This window comes from Eptatretus burgeri, chromosome 12, assembly GCF_056783735.1.
Source record: "Eptatretus burgeri isolate ZD-2024b chromosome 12, Ebu_testis_v1, whole genome shotgun sequence".
Taxonomy (NCBI): Eukaryota; Metazoa; Chordata; class Myxini; order Myxiniformes; family Myxinidae; genus Eptatretus; species Eptatretus burgeri.
Window position 1 is genome coordinate 64986011 of NC_140972.1, and position 19203 is coordinate 65005213.

Here is a 19203-nt window from a genome sequence, read left to right on the forward strand (position 1 = left end):
CACATGTGGTCATGGCCTTCCAAACCATGGTCTCGAATTCAAATCTATTACGCTGGTCCATTCTTAGGGAAGATGTTTTTAGTTGTTATCGATGCTCATTCAAAGTGGATTGAATGTTTAGCCTTATCATCCTGTACGAGCGAAATCACGGTTGAAAGTTTACGTGCCATGTTTGCCACTCATGGTTTGCCAGATTGTGTAGTTAGTGATGATGCCTCATGTTTCACCAGCGTTGTGTTTTAGGATTTCTTGAAACAAAATAGGGTCAAGCACTATCGCAGTGCTCCCTTCAAACCTGCTTTGAATGGTCAGGCTGAAAGAGCTGTCCAGGTGATCAAGAATGGTCTCAAAAAGGCAAACGACGGTTCTTCTCTGCAAACCAAGTTATCACGTTTATTTACATATAGGACACGTCCGCACACAATCACTGGACGCACACCCGCAGAAATTATGCTAAAGACGCGCTTAGACCTGATTCATCCGAATGATTCGTCCAGGGTGGTGGACCACCAGTTTAAACAAAAGTGGGACCATGACAGGACCTCAGTTCCACGTGCCATCAATGTGTTCGATCCTGCTTTTGTGCTGAATCCTGGCTGTGGATCTAAATGGATCACTGGTCGTGTTATTAACCGAATTGGCAACTCTTTATTTGTTGTGGAACTCTCCAATGGACATACAGTACGTAAACATATTGACCAGCTCTACCTGAGGCATTGTGACCCCAATCCTCCAAACTATATTCAGCCCTTTGAGGCTGATTCCCTGGTGTCTGTTCCGATTGTGAGCCAAGTGCCTGAGCCCACTGAGTCCGAGCCCGATAGTGGTGTGGTGGAGCCTGCTCCTCCTCCTTCCTCTCCATCTCCTCTTGAGCCTGCCACTGTCAGTGTTCCACAAGAACAGTCACCCATCTTGCGATGCTCTGCTCGCACATGCAAGGTACCGGAGCGGTTGAATTTGTGATTGATTTTGTGATTGTACCTAGCACTGTTGTAAAAGTGTTGTTGGGGGAAAAATGTTGTGCAAAATTTTATCTAGGGGGAAATGTTGTCATGTTCTGTGAAGCTACCGCCACGTGCATGCGCAGTGTGCGCCTCCCTGGAAATAAAACGTGGAGCTTCGACTTAAATGTTGTCTGGCCTTTCACTCCGCAATCCTTCGGATACGCCACAACAATGAAACAGTTAAAAACTGAAAGGGCACTCAGTAGAGCGCATACCTCCACCCCATAATGCCTCATCCATGAGAATATATCAGGCCCAATATATTTTTGAAATATCATGCCATATAGTATTATATCATTTATGGCCCAATCTCTCAATGCTGAAGAACTAGTGCGTGCCCGTACGTGCGTGGCAGTACGTGAAAAAAAAAACTTTCAAACCACTTTCAAACCAGAAACAACAACCACACAGGCCATTCCTTTGCTCTCACGTGACCGTACGTGCAAAAAAAAAAACAAAAAAAACTTTCAAACCGCGTGCCAGAAACGACAACCACACAGGCCGTTCCTTTGCTCTCGCATGGCCGTACGTGGGGGGAAAAAAACTTTCAAACAACCACACAGGCCGTTCCTTCTCTCTCGTAAACGACGACTGGATTGGGGCATTGTGTTTATCTATAAATGGACATAAGAAATCGAGAAATTATTAGAATATAGTAAGTCAACACTATCTGGAAGTCCGTACGTTGTAACCACTAATGGGGAACGTGGCTGAGGATCTCTTCCCCAACGGTCACGCCTACGCAGCAATGTGTCCTGTCATTGGTTTGGTAAATAAATGGCCATAACTTGGGAACCACTTGTCCGATTAATATCAAACCTTGAAAGGCACATACTCAGGTCCCCAGCAATATACCTGGCAAGTTTCAATTAGATCAGACCAGTGGTTGTCGAGAAACAGCGGACACACACACACACACACACACACACACACACACACACACACACACATTGCTGGAATTATAGATAGATTACTTTAAAAATTATCGTAGTGGGATCCGGATCCGGATCTTCACCAAAATAGAATCAATTTTTCCCCACCGAACACCCAACGTGTCCACCAGGTTTCATCCAAATCCGTCCACAACTTTTTGAGATATCATGTTATATATCGTTTTTGGCCCTATTTCTCATTGGTGAAGAATCACTTCAAAATTATAGTAGTCGGATCCGGATCTGGATCTTCACCAAAATCTAATCAGTTCGTCCTTGTCACACACCGAACCTGTCCACAAAATTTCATCTGGATCCGTCCACAACTTTTTGAGATATCCTGTACACAAACAGACAGACAGACAGACAGAAAGGGGTGAAAACATAACCTCCTTCACCTTCGGTCGTGAAGGTAATAAGTCGATGGCAGCAGTACTGTATCCGTGGTCAAGTCAGGTCAGGTATGGGAGCATGCGTGGGAGCAGCGCATCACTGCGTCCACTTTCCGCCGGTACTCCAGGGGCCTCCGTCTGGTCATCCCCCAGGCAGATGCCAGGCCCATCCCTGTCTCCTTGAGATCTGATCAACCTGCTGCAACCACGAGGTCGGTCCATTGGTCTCGTCCACTCATGAGGCTTCCTCGCTGAGAGAATCAGGTGAGCAGGATCAGCGTCAGGAAAAGGAGCCACCTGTCCATACAGCCACAGCTGATGCTTACAGACTATGCACATAACAAATCTCATCCGAGTCTCTCTCAGCAACCGCTCGTTGGACACAAAGTTCGACCAGCGATAGCCAAGGATTCTCCAAAGAGACCTGGTACCAAAGGAATTAAGACTCCGTCTCAGAGTCCAAGTCACATCCGTAGAGCAAGACTGGAAGCACCAAGAACCTGAAGACTCGGACTGTCGTGCTCCCGCACAGGTACCGGCAGTGCAACAACCCATGATACAGTGAATGGTTGACTTCCCAGACCCGACCCAAATGTCTATTGACCTCTGGCTCACAGGCAGTAGACAAATGAATATCACTGCCAAGATAAGTGAATCTCTCTATGACCTCCACATGCTCGCCACAAGCAGGTACAAACAGGACAGCAGCATCCAAGATGTCATTGAAAGCCGGGATCGTAGTTTTGACCCAGGAAACCTGTAATCCCAGCGGCTCTGACTGCTCATTCAGCATCGCGATGACCCCCACAAGGATATCTCGAGTCTCCACAAAGATGACTGCATCATCTGCGAAGTCAAGGTCAGAGATCTTGACATTCCCAAACGATGCACTGCAGCTTGATCTCTCCGACATCCTCCCTATAATCCACTCCATACAAGTGTTTAAAAGTGTGGGGGCCAGTACACACCCCTGATGAACTCCAGTAACAACTGGAAATAAGTCAGAGATGGTATCACCAAATCTCACAGCACTCTCAGTGCCAGAGTGTAATTCAGACATCAGATCGATCAGTTTTGGTGGCACCCCACGAAGACCAAGAATCCTCCAGAGGACATCCCGATTCACTGAATCGAACGCTTTATAGAGATCAACATAGGCTGCAACAGCCCCTGCCGAAACTCTCGTCTGCGTTCGGTGAGGACACGAAGTGCAAGGATACGGTCAATCGTTGACCTCTTTGGTGTAAAGCCTGACTGCTCTGGACGCTGGTGCTCAAGCAGATGGTGGCGAACCCTATCAAGAATTATCAGAGCAAAGACCTTGCCCGGCACTGAGAGCAGCGCCACCTCTCAGTATTTGTTGCAGTCTTGGCGATCACCCTTCCCTTTCCAGAGAGGGACAACAAGCCCCTCTACCAGTCAGGTGGGATGATACCTGTGTCCAGGCAGAGCACAGAACTGCATGTAACGACATGAGTGCAGCATTTCTACCAGCCTTGAGAAGTTCAGCATGGATACCACAGATCCCTGGAGCTTTGCCCCATTTCAACCCGTTCACCGCAGCCTGTGTTTCCACAAACAAAAGTGGAGCGCACACACACACACACACACACACACACACACACACACACACACACACACACACACACACACACACACACACACACACACACACACACACACACCTCGTCCATTTATAGGAGATAAGATATCCAAAAAGACAAGACCTGCAATTTTGGCAGGAATTTGTAATTTTACCAGGTGATTAGTAATGCCCAGGATGCTGACACCAACTTCCTTTCTTCTCTTGAAAGACACAGTTCACTTCTGGCGGAAAATAAGATACCACGTGTCCGTGGGAAATACTTCTTTATTCCATCATTACCGAGCCAAATCGCATCTGCTCGCATTTTTTGGTGGACGTTAAAGGTCCCATTGAATCTTTCGTGAAGAGTCGGCGAGTGATCGCGAGGCGACCAAATTACAAATTCCTGTGCAAACTGCCAGGAGGCAGAAGGTGGTCTGGTGTAATTGGAATGTCCTTGACATCAGGTTGTTACAATATCTCATTCTCATGGTGTGCTTGTTGTCTGGGAAGCAGGTCCTGCACTCGAACTAAATTCAGACTCTCAGGTGTTTGGCCATCTTCGGAATTAGAACGGCGACCCAACAACAAGCAAATAATTAAAGAGAGACGTTACTCATGGGTTGTACCATTGTACGACCATGCGTTGAGATACATCGAGCTTCAACAAATCGTGACAGTGATTCCACACGATGGCACAAGACATCCATCAGCACAATTCAACGTGACGAAGTTCAGTGAATTCCATGGGGATGGCCCCCTGGTCTTGGGGGAAGAAGGTGGGGAGAGGTGGACAGGAGTGTTGCCGGGAAGGTGATGGTGGTGTAGTGGGGCAACTTAGCTAAATATAGCATAACAATTGTGCATTTTGTGAGGAAAGCACCAAATTTGGCGCACTGGTAGCCTATCATATTATGAACAGATTTGGATATTGGGCCATCTCAAATTCAGCCGCTGATGGCTGTGGCAGCCATTTTCCACTGCCATCAAAAATTTTGAGATGGTCCAATATCCAAATCTGTTCATAATATGATAGGCTACTAGTGTGCCAAATTTGGTGCTTTCCTCACAAAATGCACAATTGTTATGCTATGTTGCCCCACTAGCGGTGGTGGGAGATTTTGGGAGTGGTGTTCGATCTTCGATGACTTCATGAATCCGCCACCGAAGGTAGACCAAGGTTATATGTATTCATCCATGTTTGTTTAATTGCTCGTCTGCTTGCTGAGCAGGATATCTCAAAAATTTTGTGTACGTATTCAGACGAAACTTGGTGGACAGGTTGGGTGTGTGACAAGGAAGAATTGGTGAGATTTTGATGAAGATCCAGATCCGGATCTGAGAATTAACCATATATATATATATATATATATATATATATATATATATATATATATATATATATATATATATATATATATATATATATATATATATATATTTAAGTGATTCTTCACCTTTAATGAGAGATGACACCAAAAACGATATGCAGCACCATGTTTTAAAACAGTTATGGACGAGTTATGACAAAACTTTGTGGATGAGTTGGGTCGGTGATAAGAACAAGATTAGAGATTGGTTCAGGTCGGGATACAGATCCGGTCTATCAGTGGAATAGAAAAAGATAAAGTGTTCAGCCTGGTGGAGGTGTGTGCTCTCCCGACTTCCGTCCAATTCAACGAAAAACTGCCGTTCTGGTGCGGCACCAATAGAGGACGCTGTGTCGTAGAGAAAACTCGTGAAGGTAAAAGACCTTAGGACCACCACGGTGTTTTGCAATCGGTTGGGAACAAGTGCTTGTTTGGAACTTTTCTGGAGGAACTTTTCTGGGGGAACTTTTTCTGGTGGGGGAACTTTTCTCTTTCAACAGTATTTGTGGGAGGATTGTCAAGAAGTGGATTTTTCTTCTGGAAGTTATTCCTAATTGGGTCAGGAAAAAGTTTCCATTGGCTCTCAGCTTTGATTTGCCATTGCAGTGGAGTTGAGATTGATCGAACTTTTTGGATAAATTTTGATACAATAACAGCAGGTTTAAAATACTAATATAAAATAAAAACAAAATTAATGATTTTGCAAAATAAAATAAATTATTTCGTAAATAAGTGTTTAATAATCATAAAATTTCTCCAAAAATGTAACTATAGACGAGTATTCATTTTAATTGGCCGTTGTATTTTTCGTACGAGGACTATCCATTTTGTACGTACGCAAGGAAGTGGTTTCAACAACAACCTCTGGTGGTCTTCCCTCATTCACACGACTCTGAATCCAGCCCCCAGCCCCCTGCCCCTAGTCCCCAGCTCCCTGCCCCCAGCCCCCTGCCCCCTGTCCCCACTCCGCTCCCCTCATGTGCGCGTACGTACTAAATAGATGGCTCCTTCGCTTGGATGCACAAATTGCGCCATCTGCTGCACAGACCTGCTCGCCAGGAGAGTCTTGCCGTGCTTTCTTTGTCGTATAATTTGTGGGTTTTACACACATCCTTCAAGGTTTTATTCGTACTTTTATTGTGAATGTGGAATTTCTTCAATAATTAATTTTCTTTTTTTTTTTAATTTGATATTGACGGGAAATTTAAACACTTTCAGGACACAGAAGCAACAACAACAACAACAACACCCACAATAGCAAAAACTCGAGCTCGCCCTTTTTTTTTTTTCCTCAGTGAATCAAACAATGTACCAGTGATCGGTTCTCTTGGCCATGTTCTTCAGATCGGGGAGGAAGGACAACTCGATGGGAGATCCTCGTTAAGTATCGAGTGAGTATTGAGTGGGTTTCGTTGGATGTGACTCATTTTACCGATTAACGTGCCTCACAAAGGTGTGTGTGTGTGTGTGTGTGTGTGTGTGTGTGTGTGTGTGTGTGTGTGTGTGTGTGTGTGTGTGTTTTGTTTGAGTGTATGTGTGTGTGTGTGTGTGTGTGTGTTTTGTTTGAGTGTATGTGTGTGTGTGTGTGTGCGTGTGTGTGGTGTGTGTGTGTGTGTGTGTGTGTGTGTTTTGTTTGAGTGTATGTGTGTGTGTGTGCGTGTGTGTGGTGTGTGTGTGTATGTATGCGTGTGTGTGTTTGAGTGTATGTGTGTGGTGTGTGAGTGTATGTATGCGTGTGTGTGGTGTGTGAGTGTATGTATGCGTGTGTGTGTGTGAGTGTATGTATGCGTGTGTGTGTGTTTGAGTGTATGTATGTGTGTGGTGTGTTTGAGTGAATGTGTTTGAGTGTATGTGTGTGTATGTATGCGTGTGTGTGTTTGAGTGTATGTGTGTGGTGTGTGAGTGTATGTATGCGTGTGTGTGTTTGAGTGTATGTATGTGTGTGTGTGTTTGAGTGTATGTGTGTGTGCGTGTGTGTGGTGTGTTTGAGTGTGTGTTTGTGTGTTTGAGTGTGTGTTTGTGTGTGGTGTGTTTTGTTTGTGTGTGGTGTGTGTATGTATGCGTGTGTGTGAGTGTTTGAGTGTGTGTGTGTGTGTGAGTGTATGTATATATGTATATATATATATATATATATATGTGTGTGTGTTTCAAGGTACCCACCTCCGTTGTGTGTTTAAATAAATACACTTTATATTATAATCTGTTCAGTGTTTTTGAGGGGGCGCAGTAGAACACGTGACAAGTTCATTAAAATGAACGTGTTGCGTCATCACGTTCGTGTAATCCGTCAGGTAAAGGTAAAGGTAAGGGTGAGGTGTGTCTGTCGTCATTGTTCATGTCAGGTAGCACGTGTAAGGTTCCACAATGCAATGTGCTCCGTAAGTATTTAATAAATAGATTATAATTAATCGGTGAAGGTAAGCATGTATCGGTCAAGCTTTATGCTCTGGTTCGAGAGTTAGAAAGTCAGGTTCCATTGCTGCATTATCTGTGGACCCGACTGAGGTCTTGGATCCACCAATGTGGACCCACTGTTTGGAGAGGTTCTTAGTTGAAAGGGTGAAAACCTCTGTGAACAGCAAAGCCCCGCTGATGACCCTGGCAGTCCGGCAATCACTTACAAATTACTGAAATTCTTACTTCAGGAATCCAATTATTTCGAGATTTGTGATTAAATTAAGTAACTTAAAGGGTTAGGGTGTTGTGGAATCTGCATCAATTGCGACATTCTTTGATGGTTAAGTTGATCCATTAGTAATAACTTTTACTGTTCATATGACACCAGCTCACATCAGGACAAGTCCACGAGCGTGACTGCGCTTGCCTATTTGCGTGCCTGTACCTTTCTTCCTTGTTTTTTAGTTTTTATTTTCGAAATCATGTAAGAAGATGATTCAGACTGAATGAAATGTTTGATGCGAGCCTTCTGATTCCACATCGTCAGAAACTCGTCTGAATCCGACAGGTAGCTCGGAGGTAGGGTACTCGCCTTTTGAGCCATCTAGTCTCGGTTTGGTTCCTCATCAGAGGATTCGTCGTTGCACCGATGTTGCATCAACGACTTCATGCTTGGAAGGACGTTGAGCTGAGAACCCGTGCGCTACCTTTGGCTGTTCGGAGACCTTAAAGATCCCACCGTGTTGTTTGACGAAGAGTCGGAGATTGTGGCCAGTGCCGTGACCAGATTCCAAATTCCTGCCCTAACCAGCTCGACAAAGTCCAACCAACCTCTGAGTTTGGCATCTGGCATGCTATCATCTATCTGATTAATGGTCCATTGCAAAACCTGAAACATTACTGCGATAAAGAAAAACAACATCATTTACTGCCTCGAACAAACATGCAGTACTTGGGTGCACTGAACGCATACGTCAGGACTTCCATTTTCTTTGTGGTTTTTCAACTTTCCATTCTGATTCTTGTTTTCTTGTTTTATTATTTTGTCCAACTAACTCATTTCTCCTTGTTGCTTTTATTCCCCTCTTATCTTCTATAATGGCTGTAGTTGAGGTTTGTGTCGAGTTGGTAGTTGTGAACTGTTTGGTTGCCATTGGGAAACATTGTCCTTGTGACAAAGTAAGTAAACTTGGTCCCACAATGATTTTTGCCTCCAGGTATTCATCAAGATGCACAATATAGTACCTCTCATTGTTTGCCAAGCCTGCACATGTTCAACCTGCCTGTGAAAACGCATCGTATTAAAATGGAAGTACACTTTGCCAGCATTCATCGTGTTGTACCGATGAAATGCTGGAAAACTTCCTTGACAAAACTGTAATGCTAGTTTAATGTCATCAGTGTTGGTGCGCGTGCTCACGCGTACACACGCCAAACTTAAACAGATCTTTTATTGTTTATTTACACGTGGTCTTGACTCGTGGAAGAGCGAGGACATGGAATAGAACAGGGCACAATATGAAAAAGGGGAAATGCCAATAGCAGGACAGAGGGAGAAGTAGACGGAGATGGTTAAACAAGGGATGCAGGTAACGATGAGGGGTAGGGGAGAACTCGAGCGGTGGATAAGATAGATATACAAGCAAAATTTTGGGAGTTGGGGGGGGAGGGGCGGTGGTGGTTTAATAGGTGTAGAAAAGATCATGGCTTTGGATGAGGGATGATTTGGGATGGTGGTGAACAGCTGATTTTATACCCAGAGTGTGGAAGGTTGTTCCACAGGTGGGAAAATAGAGGAATAAATGAGTGGAGTTGAGCATTAGTTCTGGATTTTGGCAGTTTCATGAGGAGGAGGTTGCTGGTGCACTGTGAGCATCCTGCAGATACTTGGGGGTGGGCGACAGAGCACAGAGAGGGTAGAGGGTGCAAAAGTAGAAATGAGGTGGAAGAAGACGGAGAGACCATTGACCTGTCGGTGATGGTGAAGTGGTAGGCCCATCGACTCAGCTTCATCGTGAGAGATTCCAATCTAAACTTGTGGGAGACCTGAGGTTGCTGGTGCACTGTGAGCATCCTGCAGATACTTTGGGGGCAGGCGACAGAGCACAGAGAGGGCAGAGGGTGCAAGAGTAGAAATGAGGTGGAAGAAGACGGAGAGACCATTGACCTGTCGGTGATGGTGAAGTGGTAGGCCCATAGACTCAGCTTCATCGTGAGAGATTCCAATCGAAACTTGTGGGAGACCTGAATGACAGAGGGATAACACTGATACGGCAATGGAGCAGAGGGAGTTGGCATCTGACGGAGGGTTGAGAAATAGGGAAGGAACACCAACACACCGGCAGAATGAGTAGGGACATGCAGAGAGAGCAAGGGAACTGAGTAGGCAAGGAACGTGTAAACGCACAGGAAAAACTGACAAACAGGGTAAATGTGAAAAGGTGAGAGTGGACACGAGTTGAGCATCAGTCAGAATAGTAAAGATGAAGAGTGGGAGATAACATCAGATTGTGATGACTCATCAATGTGAAGAAGTGGAGAGAAAATCGTGATTGGACAGACTCAGAGAAGCATTTCTTCAAAAGAGCAGAGGTGAAATGTTAACCTGGATATTGGGAAAGTAACAGGGACTGGGCTGCCAGCTGAGTCGCTGCACAGTCTGGTCGGGCTTTTGTGAGACCAACTGGTTGAGAGGTCAGGTGGGGCGATAGAAAATTAGGTGATAGAAAAAGAAAATAAAAATAAATTTTAAAAAGACCAAAAATGAGGTGATAGAAAATTGCAAGGCCAGTGACCTGTCTGTGGTGGGTGAGGAGCAGGCTTTGCATCTCAACCTCCTCTTGAGTAACTCCATTTAGCCTCAGGGCCTTGGATTGCACCGCTTCCAAAGGTGTGAGGTGTGATGTGGTGGCACCATCCCACATAGGACATCTGTACTCCATGACACTGCGGATGAAATTTTGTGCATTGTTCGAAGCTGAGGTTGGGCAAGAATTCACTTAGCTTTATGGATCCAACACACCTCCCCTGCTTTTGAAGCTTGGTTGGACATGTGATCTGTCCAGGAAAGGTTATTCAGCCAGATTGGTCATCCAAGAGGCTCCAAAGACTGAACTTCTGTTAGAGGTTGATTGCACTTCAAGTAAACAGGAGTGTTCACCACACACTATTGATGCAGCAACAGAGTGAGTGTGTAGGATTTGGAATCATTGAATGATACATTCCAGGTTATTGACCAGCTTCATCACAGTATTTTATCCAATACAAGTCGGCAGAAAAGGTTGTTGCTGCAGCGTGCTTGTCATTGGTTTGAGACACTTCCCAGCATCAAATGAAGTCATCTCCAAACTTCCGTAAAGGGTTTCCCAAAGGGGATTAGAGGTCATCTATGTTAACTAAGGAACAGGATCAGTCCTGAGACTGCCTTGGGGACTCGAAAGGCAAATGAAAGTGCAGGCAATAGAACACCACCTATGGCTACATGTTGCTCGTAAGCATGAAGAAAATCCATCAGCCGGTCAAGAAGAGGAGCTCAGATGCCATGGCCAGAACGTTTAATGATAAGAGCTTGGCGCCAGATGATAAATGCTGAAAGAGATATCCAGTGAGACTGCTCTGACCTCTTGCTTGAGGTTTCGTGTCCATCCATTGTTGAGTTTGCAGTGAGAGCATATCTCAGGTGTCGAGACCAGGAATTAACCCAAATTGATAGTCTGATAAATGATTTTGCGAAGACGTTGAACTGGATGTCTGCTGAGATATACATTCCATTACCTCGCTGCTTATGGGAATAAGGCCTATCGCTCTGTAGTTTGGAGGGTATGTCTTAGCACCCCTTCTTGGGTGCAGTAATAGCTTGTGACACATTTCAAGACGGGTCTATGGAAAAGTCGTGAAAGAGGAATAGCCGGGTATGATGCACAGGTTTTGAGGAAGAGTGTGCTGGTGCCATTTTGACTAGTTAGTTGCTGATGAGTCGTGGTTGTAGGTTAGAAGCACACTTTCTTCAGAGAGTTACCTATAAAGGGAGGGAGATTTGGAAAAGGGGCCGGGGTGGGGTTGGGATTGGGAACTCGAGCCTTTATGACACACTGTTCCAGTATTCAGTCTTATCACAAGCACTGTCCATTATGCCTCCTTCCTTGATTGAAAGGACTGAGGAAGAACATGTTCCTGAGTCCGTTTTAACCATTTGGAAGATGGAGGAAGGACTACAAGGTGTGACGTCAGGTGAGGCTGGTGTTTTGGTCTCATTCTTGTATGGACAGAAGAGAAAGAGAAAATCAGAGAGAATCAGAGACTAGGCTGGTCAGACATGGTATGCTGTGATGGATCATGGAAAACTGCCAACAAAATGGACAGTTTCTCAAACATATGATCAGATCAGATGAGATGCAAGATGTTTTACCAGGAATGTTTGTTTAGCATTACTCGATCAAGAATAGAGAGTGAACGTGTTGATGAAATCCCGATTTGAAAGTCAACTGAGTGCTTGAGACTTGCTGCCTTGCAGATGGTTTTAGTACCATTGCCATGCTTGGAGATCATAGGACCCATGACCAGCCATTCAGCATGGTGACAATTAACATTGCTACTTCGGAGGAGATGTATGTCATTGTCAATTGGGAGACGGTGCAAAACACACCAAAACAAAACGTCGATGTGGAGCGAAAGATGCAACCAGAGATACTCCGGGGCATTAGGATTATGAGAGGGAGGTACAAGGACTGTGGGGAAGGTGATTATGAACATCAAGGTGATGCTGCCTCCATTGTGTGGAAAGTGCCGGTCAAGGTGGTATGGAGAGTATCGTTAAATATGAATGATGGAGTCTAATACAGCGCTTGAGAGGAAGGTTTCTCAAAGACAATGTCAGGTGATTATGATGATGATGATGATGATGGTGGTGGTAGTGATCTGGTAGGTAAGGTCTCAGCAGTTGGATCTGAAACTGCAGGCCATGTTAATACCAGACACATCAGGTCAGAATAGGATGAGATGGGGGAGTTGGTTTCGGGAGTAGAGCAGGAGGGAGGTGGCAGAGCACATTGGAGAGGAAGGGAGGGCTGTGGCGGGCAGCACAGGGAGGGGGGGAGAGGAGGAGCAGGAGGAGGAGGAGAAGGGACTTTGCAGAGCTCGGAGTTAGAGGGAGAGGGGGATGGGGGAGTGAAGAGTCTTGGCCAAGCAGGAAGGGGAAGGGGAGAGGGAAAGCCAAGTTCCACAATGTATGCTTGCACCTCAAAGCAAGACTTTAAATGCAGGTTGTTGCACACAAGCAGGATCTGAGAGCTGTGGGAGTGCTTGACCAGCTCACCAAGCGGGGTGTCGAGACGTGCAGGAGGTATGAATGCATCGGCATACAAGCGAGAAGGCTAAAATGGAGGGGGAGGGTGGAAGTCTGGGTTTTTGCTGGGAAAAGCTACAGTATCACACATCAGAAATGTAAGCTGATTCTTTGCTTTTCTAAAAATGTGCATGCTGACAAGGTTGTGTGTAAAGGACTATTGTCAGGCAAAGGAAATAAAACTGGTTTCTGGGTAATCACAATTTTGAACGATGGCATTTAACTCGTAAGCTCAGTTATTGCGGAGCCTTGATGTAGTTGTGCTAATTAAATTGGATCTGATTGTGCAAGGCACCTTGATTGTATTAACTGATATTAAATTGTGTTGTAACATTATCATTGTATTGCCGTTTGGGGTTTGCCGGATACATCCGAGAGGTAGCCTACGTGCCATCGAGTTGTTTAGTTCGGGTTCAATCCCCAATCCAGAAAGTGTCACCCTGGTGCTTCGCAAGCAGGGAGTTCTATCAATGGGTGGTACTGTCCTTCAGACTGTCGGAGGATCATCATTGTAACACAGTCTTTGCATCGTGTCGGTGCTGTCAAATCAGTTCCTGGACAAAGATTAGGGTTTATGTTCTGTTGGGTGGTTTGCCATTGCCTTGGGTGGTCAGGGCAGGAATTTGGAATTTTTTTCAGAGTGCCGGCGTTAGCTCACCTACTCTTCACGAAGGACACCATGGGATCTATAACGTCTCCCAATTAACACCAGAAGACGGGACGCCCACTTAACGTCCATCCGAGGGCTGGCGCACACTTTGATGAATCGCCCTGCGTGGAAGACACCTGGGTGGTAGTTCACAGCTGGGCTGGGATTCAAACCCAGGCTCGACACCTCAGAGGAGAGCGTGCATACCTCCAGGCCAGCCTGCTTACATGACATCTTACGGCGTGTGCATTTTCAGTCGCTCTTTGACTCACAAGTACATGTGTGATCTCACTTGCGTTTCATAGTCATTTGTAGACAAGACACAGCTGACTTCACAGACTTTGGTAAATTCCCTGAACTTTCTTTTGCTGCTTGGTGATGCAATGGCCGGGGGAGGGGGGGAGGTGGGGGGGGGAGGGAGTTCTGTTGATATGGTCATTCTAATGTTTTGAAATCTGACCCAAACTCACAGAAAATACTAATCTTTGTGGATGCTGCAACTTCTTGTTTATACAAAGAACTTGGACCACGGGAGGAGGCTTTTGGCCCATAATGTCTGTGCTTTATCAACACCACATTGATTCATTCAATCGGCTAAATCTGCTTCATTTCATTGGGGGAAAGGGGTTGATGGGGGTTCGTGAGAGGAGAACAGCAGGGCATACACGGGGAGGTCATGGGGTTATTTTTGTTTGTCTATTGGGTGTGGGAAAATGTAGTTGGGGTTATCTGGTATGGAATGAACAAATACCGAATGCACATTTACTTTTTGACGAGACCCTCTCACAGACGTCACATTCATTACCCATTTATATAATCAACCTTCCAGTCCTGCCAATGTCCATGTACCCCCTTTATCCTCAATGCATCTCGGTACCTATCCAATTCCAGTTTAAACTTACCAACTGTTTCCAGGGAGACCATTCGATGTATTTACTATTCTCTGAGTGAAAGGTTCCTACCTTCCTGATTAGTGTGTCTTAATTCTCCTTTTTACTCTCAGGCTGTGGCCCCTGGTATGTTTGTGCTGTGGAAGAATTGTTGACATGTTTTCAACTGCTGATAAAATGTAAATATTTAAAAAGTGAATATTCTTGACTCTTAATTTTCGTTCTGGAAACATCACTTGTTCTGTTGTTTGCAGTTTTTAACTTGTATATAATACATACATACAATGTCAAGGCCTGTGGAGAAGCCAGAACATAGAATGGATCAAGACATAACAGAACAAGACTATAACTGCACTCTGTTGAGGTTGAGAGCGCACACCTCCGCCAGGCTGAACAGTTTACGTTTTGTATCTCACTGGTGGGCTGGATCTGCTAACCTGAAGCAAAATCTAATCAGCTTTTTCTCGTCATCTAACTAACTAACGTCATCTAAGATCACTCATCCACCAAGTTTCGTCTGAATCCATCCACAACTTTTTGAGATACCCTGTTCACACACAGACAGGAGTGAAAACATAACCTCCATCCACCTTTGGTGGCACAGGTAACAAAAGGAGAAGCAGAGAGAGGATGGCACTAACAGCATGGTTAAAGCGCAAACGAGAGTGATATTTTGAGGATTGAGGGTAGGGGAGTACACATAGTGTGGACAAGAAAGAATAAAGAAGCAGACTCTCGGGAAGGAGAAACTGTAAATTTGGAAGGAGGTGGGGAGAGATGGTTAACGGGGATAGAAAAGGTCATGGTTTTGGAGATGGGAGTATCTGAGATGGTGGTGAACACCTGTCTTGAAGAATTGGAGGGAAGAATGAGATTGAAGAGAATGTCGAAGTTGATTCCTCTGTCTGGAGAAAAGAAGACCATATGAGTGGAGGTGAGCATTGATCCTTGATTTTGGGCGTTTCACCAGAAGGGGGTTGCTGGTGGACCTTGTACATCCTGCAGAAACCTGGGGAGGACAAAGCACGGAAAGAGCAGAGGGTGCAAGATCAGAAAGGAGGCGGCAGAAGACAGAGACCACTGACCTGTCTGCGATGGTGAAACTGATAGGCCCTTCAACTCGGCTTCATCGCGGGAGATTCCGATGATCTTGGAGGCTTTGGTTTCCACTGCGTCACGCTGGGCAATGTGTGAGGCAGGGGAGCCGGCCCAAAGAGGGGAGCAGTACTCCATCAAGCAGCTGATGAAAGCCTTGTAGGTGGATTGTATTTGCAGAAGTTATTGTCTCTTAAATGGATAATAATTAATTTTTTTTGATTCTGCCACAGGAAAATTTCCTCATAAAGGTTTGTAAGAGAAAGCAGCTCCGGGTCTTTATTTATTAATTACTATCGAGTTTCACAAAGCAAGCATGACGACCACAATGGGCAGGTTGTTTCTCGGAGCACCCGATGGCTGAATATCGCACGCTTTTCTCCACGGCAAAACTTTAATTGGCAGAGTCGCTGCTGCTTAGCAGGCAAACAACAGTGAAAGCTGCATTGTTGTAATTTTCTAAATGGAGTGCAGTATGTACTCCGTGAATTTGTAGGCCAGAAAATTGTAGGATTTGAGGCTGAAACCAAGCTGCACATAATGATGTGAGGAAAAAATAATTCCCTGTTCTTGTGTTATCACAATATTATCCAATAATTGCATCAAGTTCATGTTGGCAACAGAGTGAGGCTTTTGGCATTTATATATATATATATATATATATATATATATATATATATATATATATATATATATATATATATATATATTATTTTTTTAACTTCCATAATAATGGGACATGCAGTGCTTGTTCAAATTGAATTTGATGTTAATCTGGTGGGTGAAGACTCAGCTAGTTTATGTTCTTTGTTTTGTTTTGTTTTGAAGCAGGTTCAAGCACGTGGTGGGGAAAGCAGAGAGGGCCGGGTTGGGGCGGGCGGGAAGGACAACAAAGCCAGCAGGGCAACTTATCCCAGGGATGGAGTTACGTAGCTCACTGGTCATCCTTGCGCTGTACCTGACCCTGTCCTGGCCATGCCTGCTCACGTTTGCTTTTGCCCCAGAACCTCGAATCACCGTCTCCCATCGCAGTAAGTGCTTTTGGCATCTTGCAGGGCTGTTGTTCAGGGCTGTTGGGATCTTGCACTCCCATGATTGTTTTGAAATATACCAAGGTTGCATTTGGTCTTTGTTAACGTCATTGGCTGAGTCTCAGGTGAATGTCCATATTTGGCCATTTTCTTGTCGTAAAATATCAAAGGGTCACGGTCTGTTATAAACATTCTGCAGATTATGGTGGCTCCGTTTGGCTGCTAAGAAAGAGCATCTTTTAGCCACATGTACACAGCTCATGAAGTTTGCCAGGGCTCATGAGGAGAGGCTTGGTTTTAGAGGAAAGGGGAGTTTCAATCTCGTGTCTTTGATGGATTACATCTGTGTTTGTATTTGGCATATCTTTGCAGCTGTTCTTGATTCCGCTGTTGCAATGTCCATTTTGGGTAGCTTTCCTTGGTTTGTACTTGGCCGGAGATATCATTATGTGAGCAACACCGAAGCTTTTCACATGTGATGCGCCTTACAGACCATGTGTGGATGATGAGTTTTGGTCTTCAAGTGTTGTAGTGCAGTGCAAAGTGTGAATTTATTTAAAGCAAGGGTGGGAACTTTAAAATCCCCTCATCTTCTTCCAGCTGACACTTGTTGCCTTTGCCTCCCTCTGTATGCTTTTCACACTTTAGTACATTTTCCACGTGGTTATGGTCAAAATGGTTGTCGAGCACTGATGTCGAGAAAACCGTTCATTGAAGGGCTCGAGAGAAGGAAAAGATCAAGATAAGGAATTCAACAACCGAGATAAAAGGAAGGAAATAGCATTTCAAGTGGCCAGTGAAGCAAAACTGCATTTGGGGTGTGTAGTGGGTATTCTCCTCGGTGACTGTCGAGAACCGATACACAACATGAGAAAGTTGAGTTTAGTTGTGATCAGGTGTCCAATGAGCAATTGAAAAGACGAAGTTTCACAAATCCAATCGCTCGCAACTAATCCTGCCATCAATGTCCCGGAGTTTTGTTTCCTAACATGCATCCTCCTCTATCTTAAAAGTGTTTGTTGCTTTAGTTGAAGAGGCCTGACGTGGATTGCCCATCTGGCACCTGCCAAATGGCCACAAGAAAGTTAGTTTTTCTTCCTGTTATGGTGTTTGGATGCAACTTCAACAATTAACAGCATTGCTCCTGGTTCGAGCTTTCCTGTTGTGAAGGCAGCATCTTTCTGAAGATGAAATGATTTATCCATCGATGAAAGTATCTTCCTTTGCAGCTGCATTCTAACATATCTACATTGAGGATCGTGGAGGAGCGAGAACATAGAGAACACTAACAGCAGGGTTGAGGGAATGCTTGGATGGATGAGGGGTCGGGGAGGGTGCATGGGGTGGACAGGGTGAACACAGAAGGAAAAACTGGAAACTTGGGAAGAGCTAACGAGGGTAGAAATGATCATGGTTTTGGATAGGGTACGATCCAATATGGTGGTGAACAGTTGTCTTGAAGACTTTGAGGGAAGAATGATATTGATGAGAATGTGGAAGTTGGTTTCACAGGGAGAGGAGACCAATTAAAGCATTCTTTGGAGCTTTCAACATTGCAAATTAAATCACAGGTTTTTGTGACTTCCTGACTGTAAACAGAATTTGGACACCAATGTGTGACACTACTTTACTTAATTTAGGGGTAACCCTTACATTCAGTATTTAAATAAGAATAACGTTGTTTTACAAGCACCCCAAACCAGTCTATTTAAGTCCACTGCAAGATGAAGGTCTCCCTCCACTCGTGTTGAATAGTGTTTGATGGAATTGATGAATTTGATGGATTTGATGAATAGTGTTTGATGGAATTTGAAAAATTCTGCAGAGCACAGTTATCATCACCACCTTTGCCAAGTTCAGGTTGGCTCGAGTGAGCAGCCGTGGGAACGAAACTCACACTGGGTGACGAAAGAAATGTCTTCAACCACTCGAGCAAACAGTCATTCTGTTTGCAAGTGCACATGTATTTAAATGGCAAACCCCCTACTCGTCCTCTTTGCTTCATAAAATGACAGTCAATGTGATTAAATGCATTCTCAGCAGACGCAGCTGTGAGACTAAAGCCACACAGCAGATTCCATGGGAAATTGCCTAACCGAGAGGACATCCATACGCATCATTTCCATTGCATCATCTTCATCCGACGGTTGCACAGTGTGTACCAGTGCTTGCTTTGAGTTTTTATTTTCTTCCATATTCAACTTCAAATGTTAGGTTACTGTAATATTCAATGGGTGTGTGTGTGTATGTATATGTATATGTATATGTGTATATATATATATATATATATATATATATATATATATATATATATATATATATATATATATATATATATATATATATATATATATATATATATGTGTATATATATATATGTATATGTATATGTGTATATATATATATATATATATGTATATATATATATATATATATATATATATATATATATATATATATATATATATATATATATATATATATACCCACCCACATTTCTCACCTGTGAATGGA

The 19203-nt window shown here is 44.2% G+C and overlaps 1 protein-coding gene across 5 annotated transcripts in view; it reads left to right on the plus strand.

The window, feature by feature from the left end:
• Nucleotides 1-6550: 6550 nt before the first annotated feature.
• The window catches only part of LOC147015776 (semaphorin-4C-like), a 126167-nt gene continuing 113514 nt past the window's right edge, over nt 6551-19203 (plus strand). For 2 of the 5 annotated variants that reach the window (XM_085848282.1, XM_085848283.1), the window contains exons 1-2: nt 12866-13021; nt 16487-16689. In XM_085848282.1, the coding sequence (XP_085704408.1) occupies nt 12936-13021; nt 16487-16689 (289 nt within the window). In that variant the 5' untranslated portion in view covers nt 12866-12935. Of the gene's footprint in view, nt 6675-12865; nt 13022-16486; nt 16690-19203 lie in introns of those variants that run through there. The other 3 variants (XM_085848280.1, XM_085848281.1, XM_085848284.1) reach the window with 3 other exon arrangements.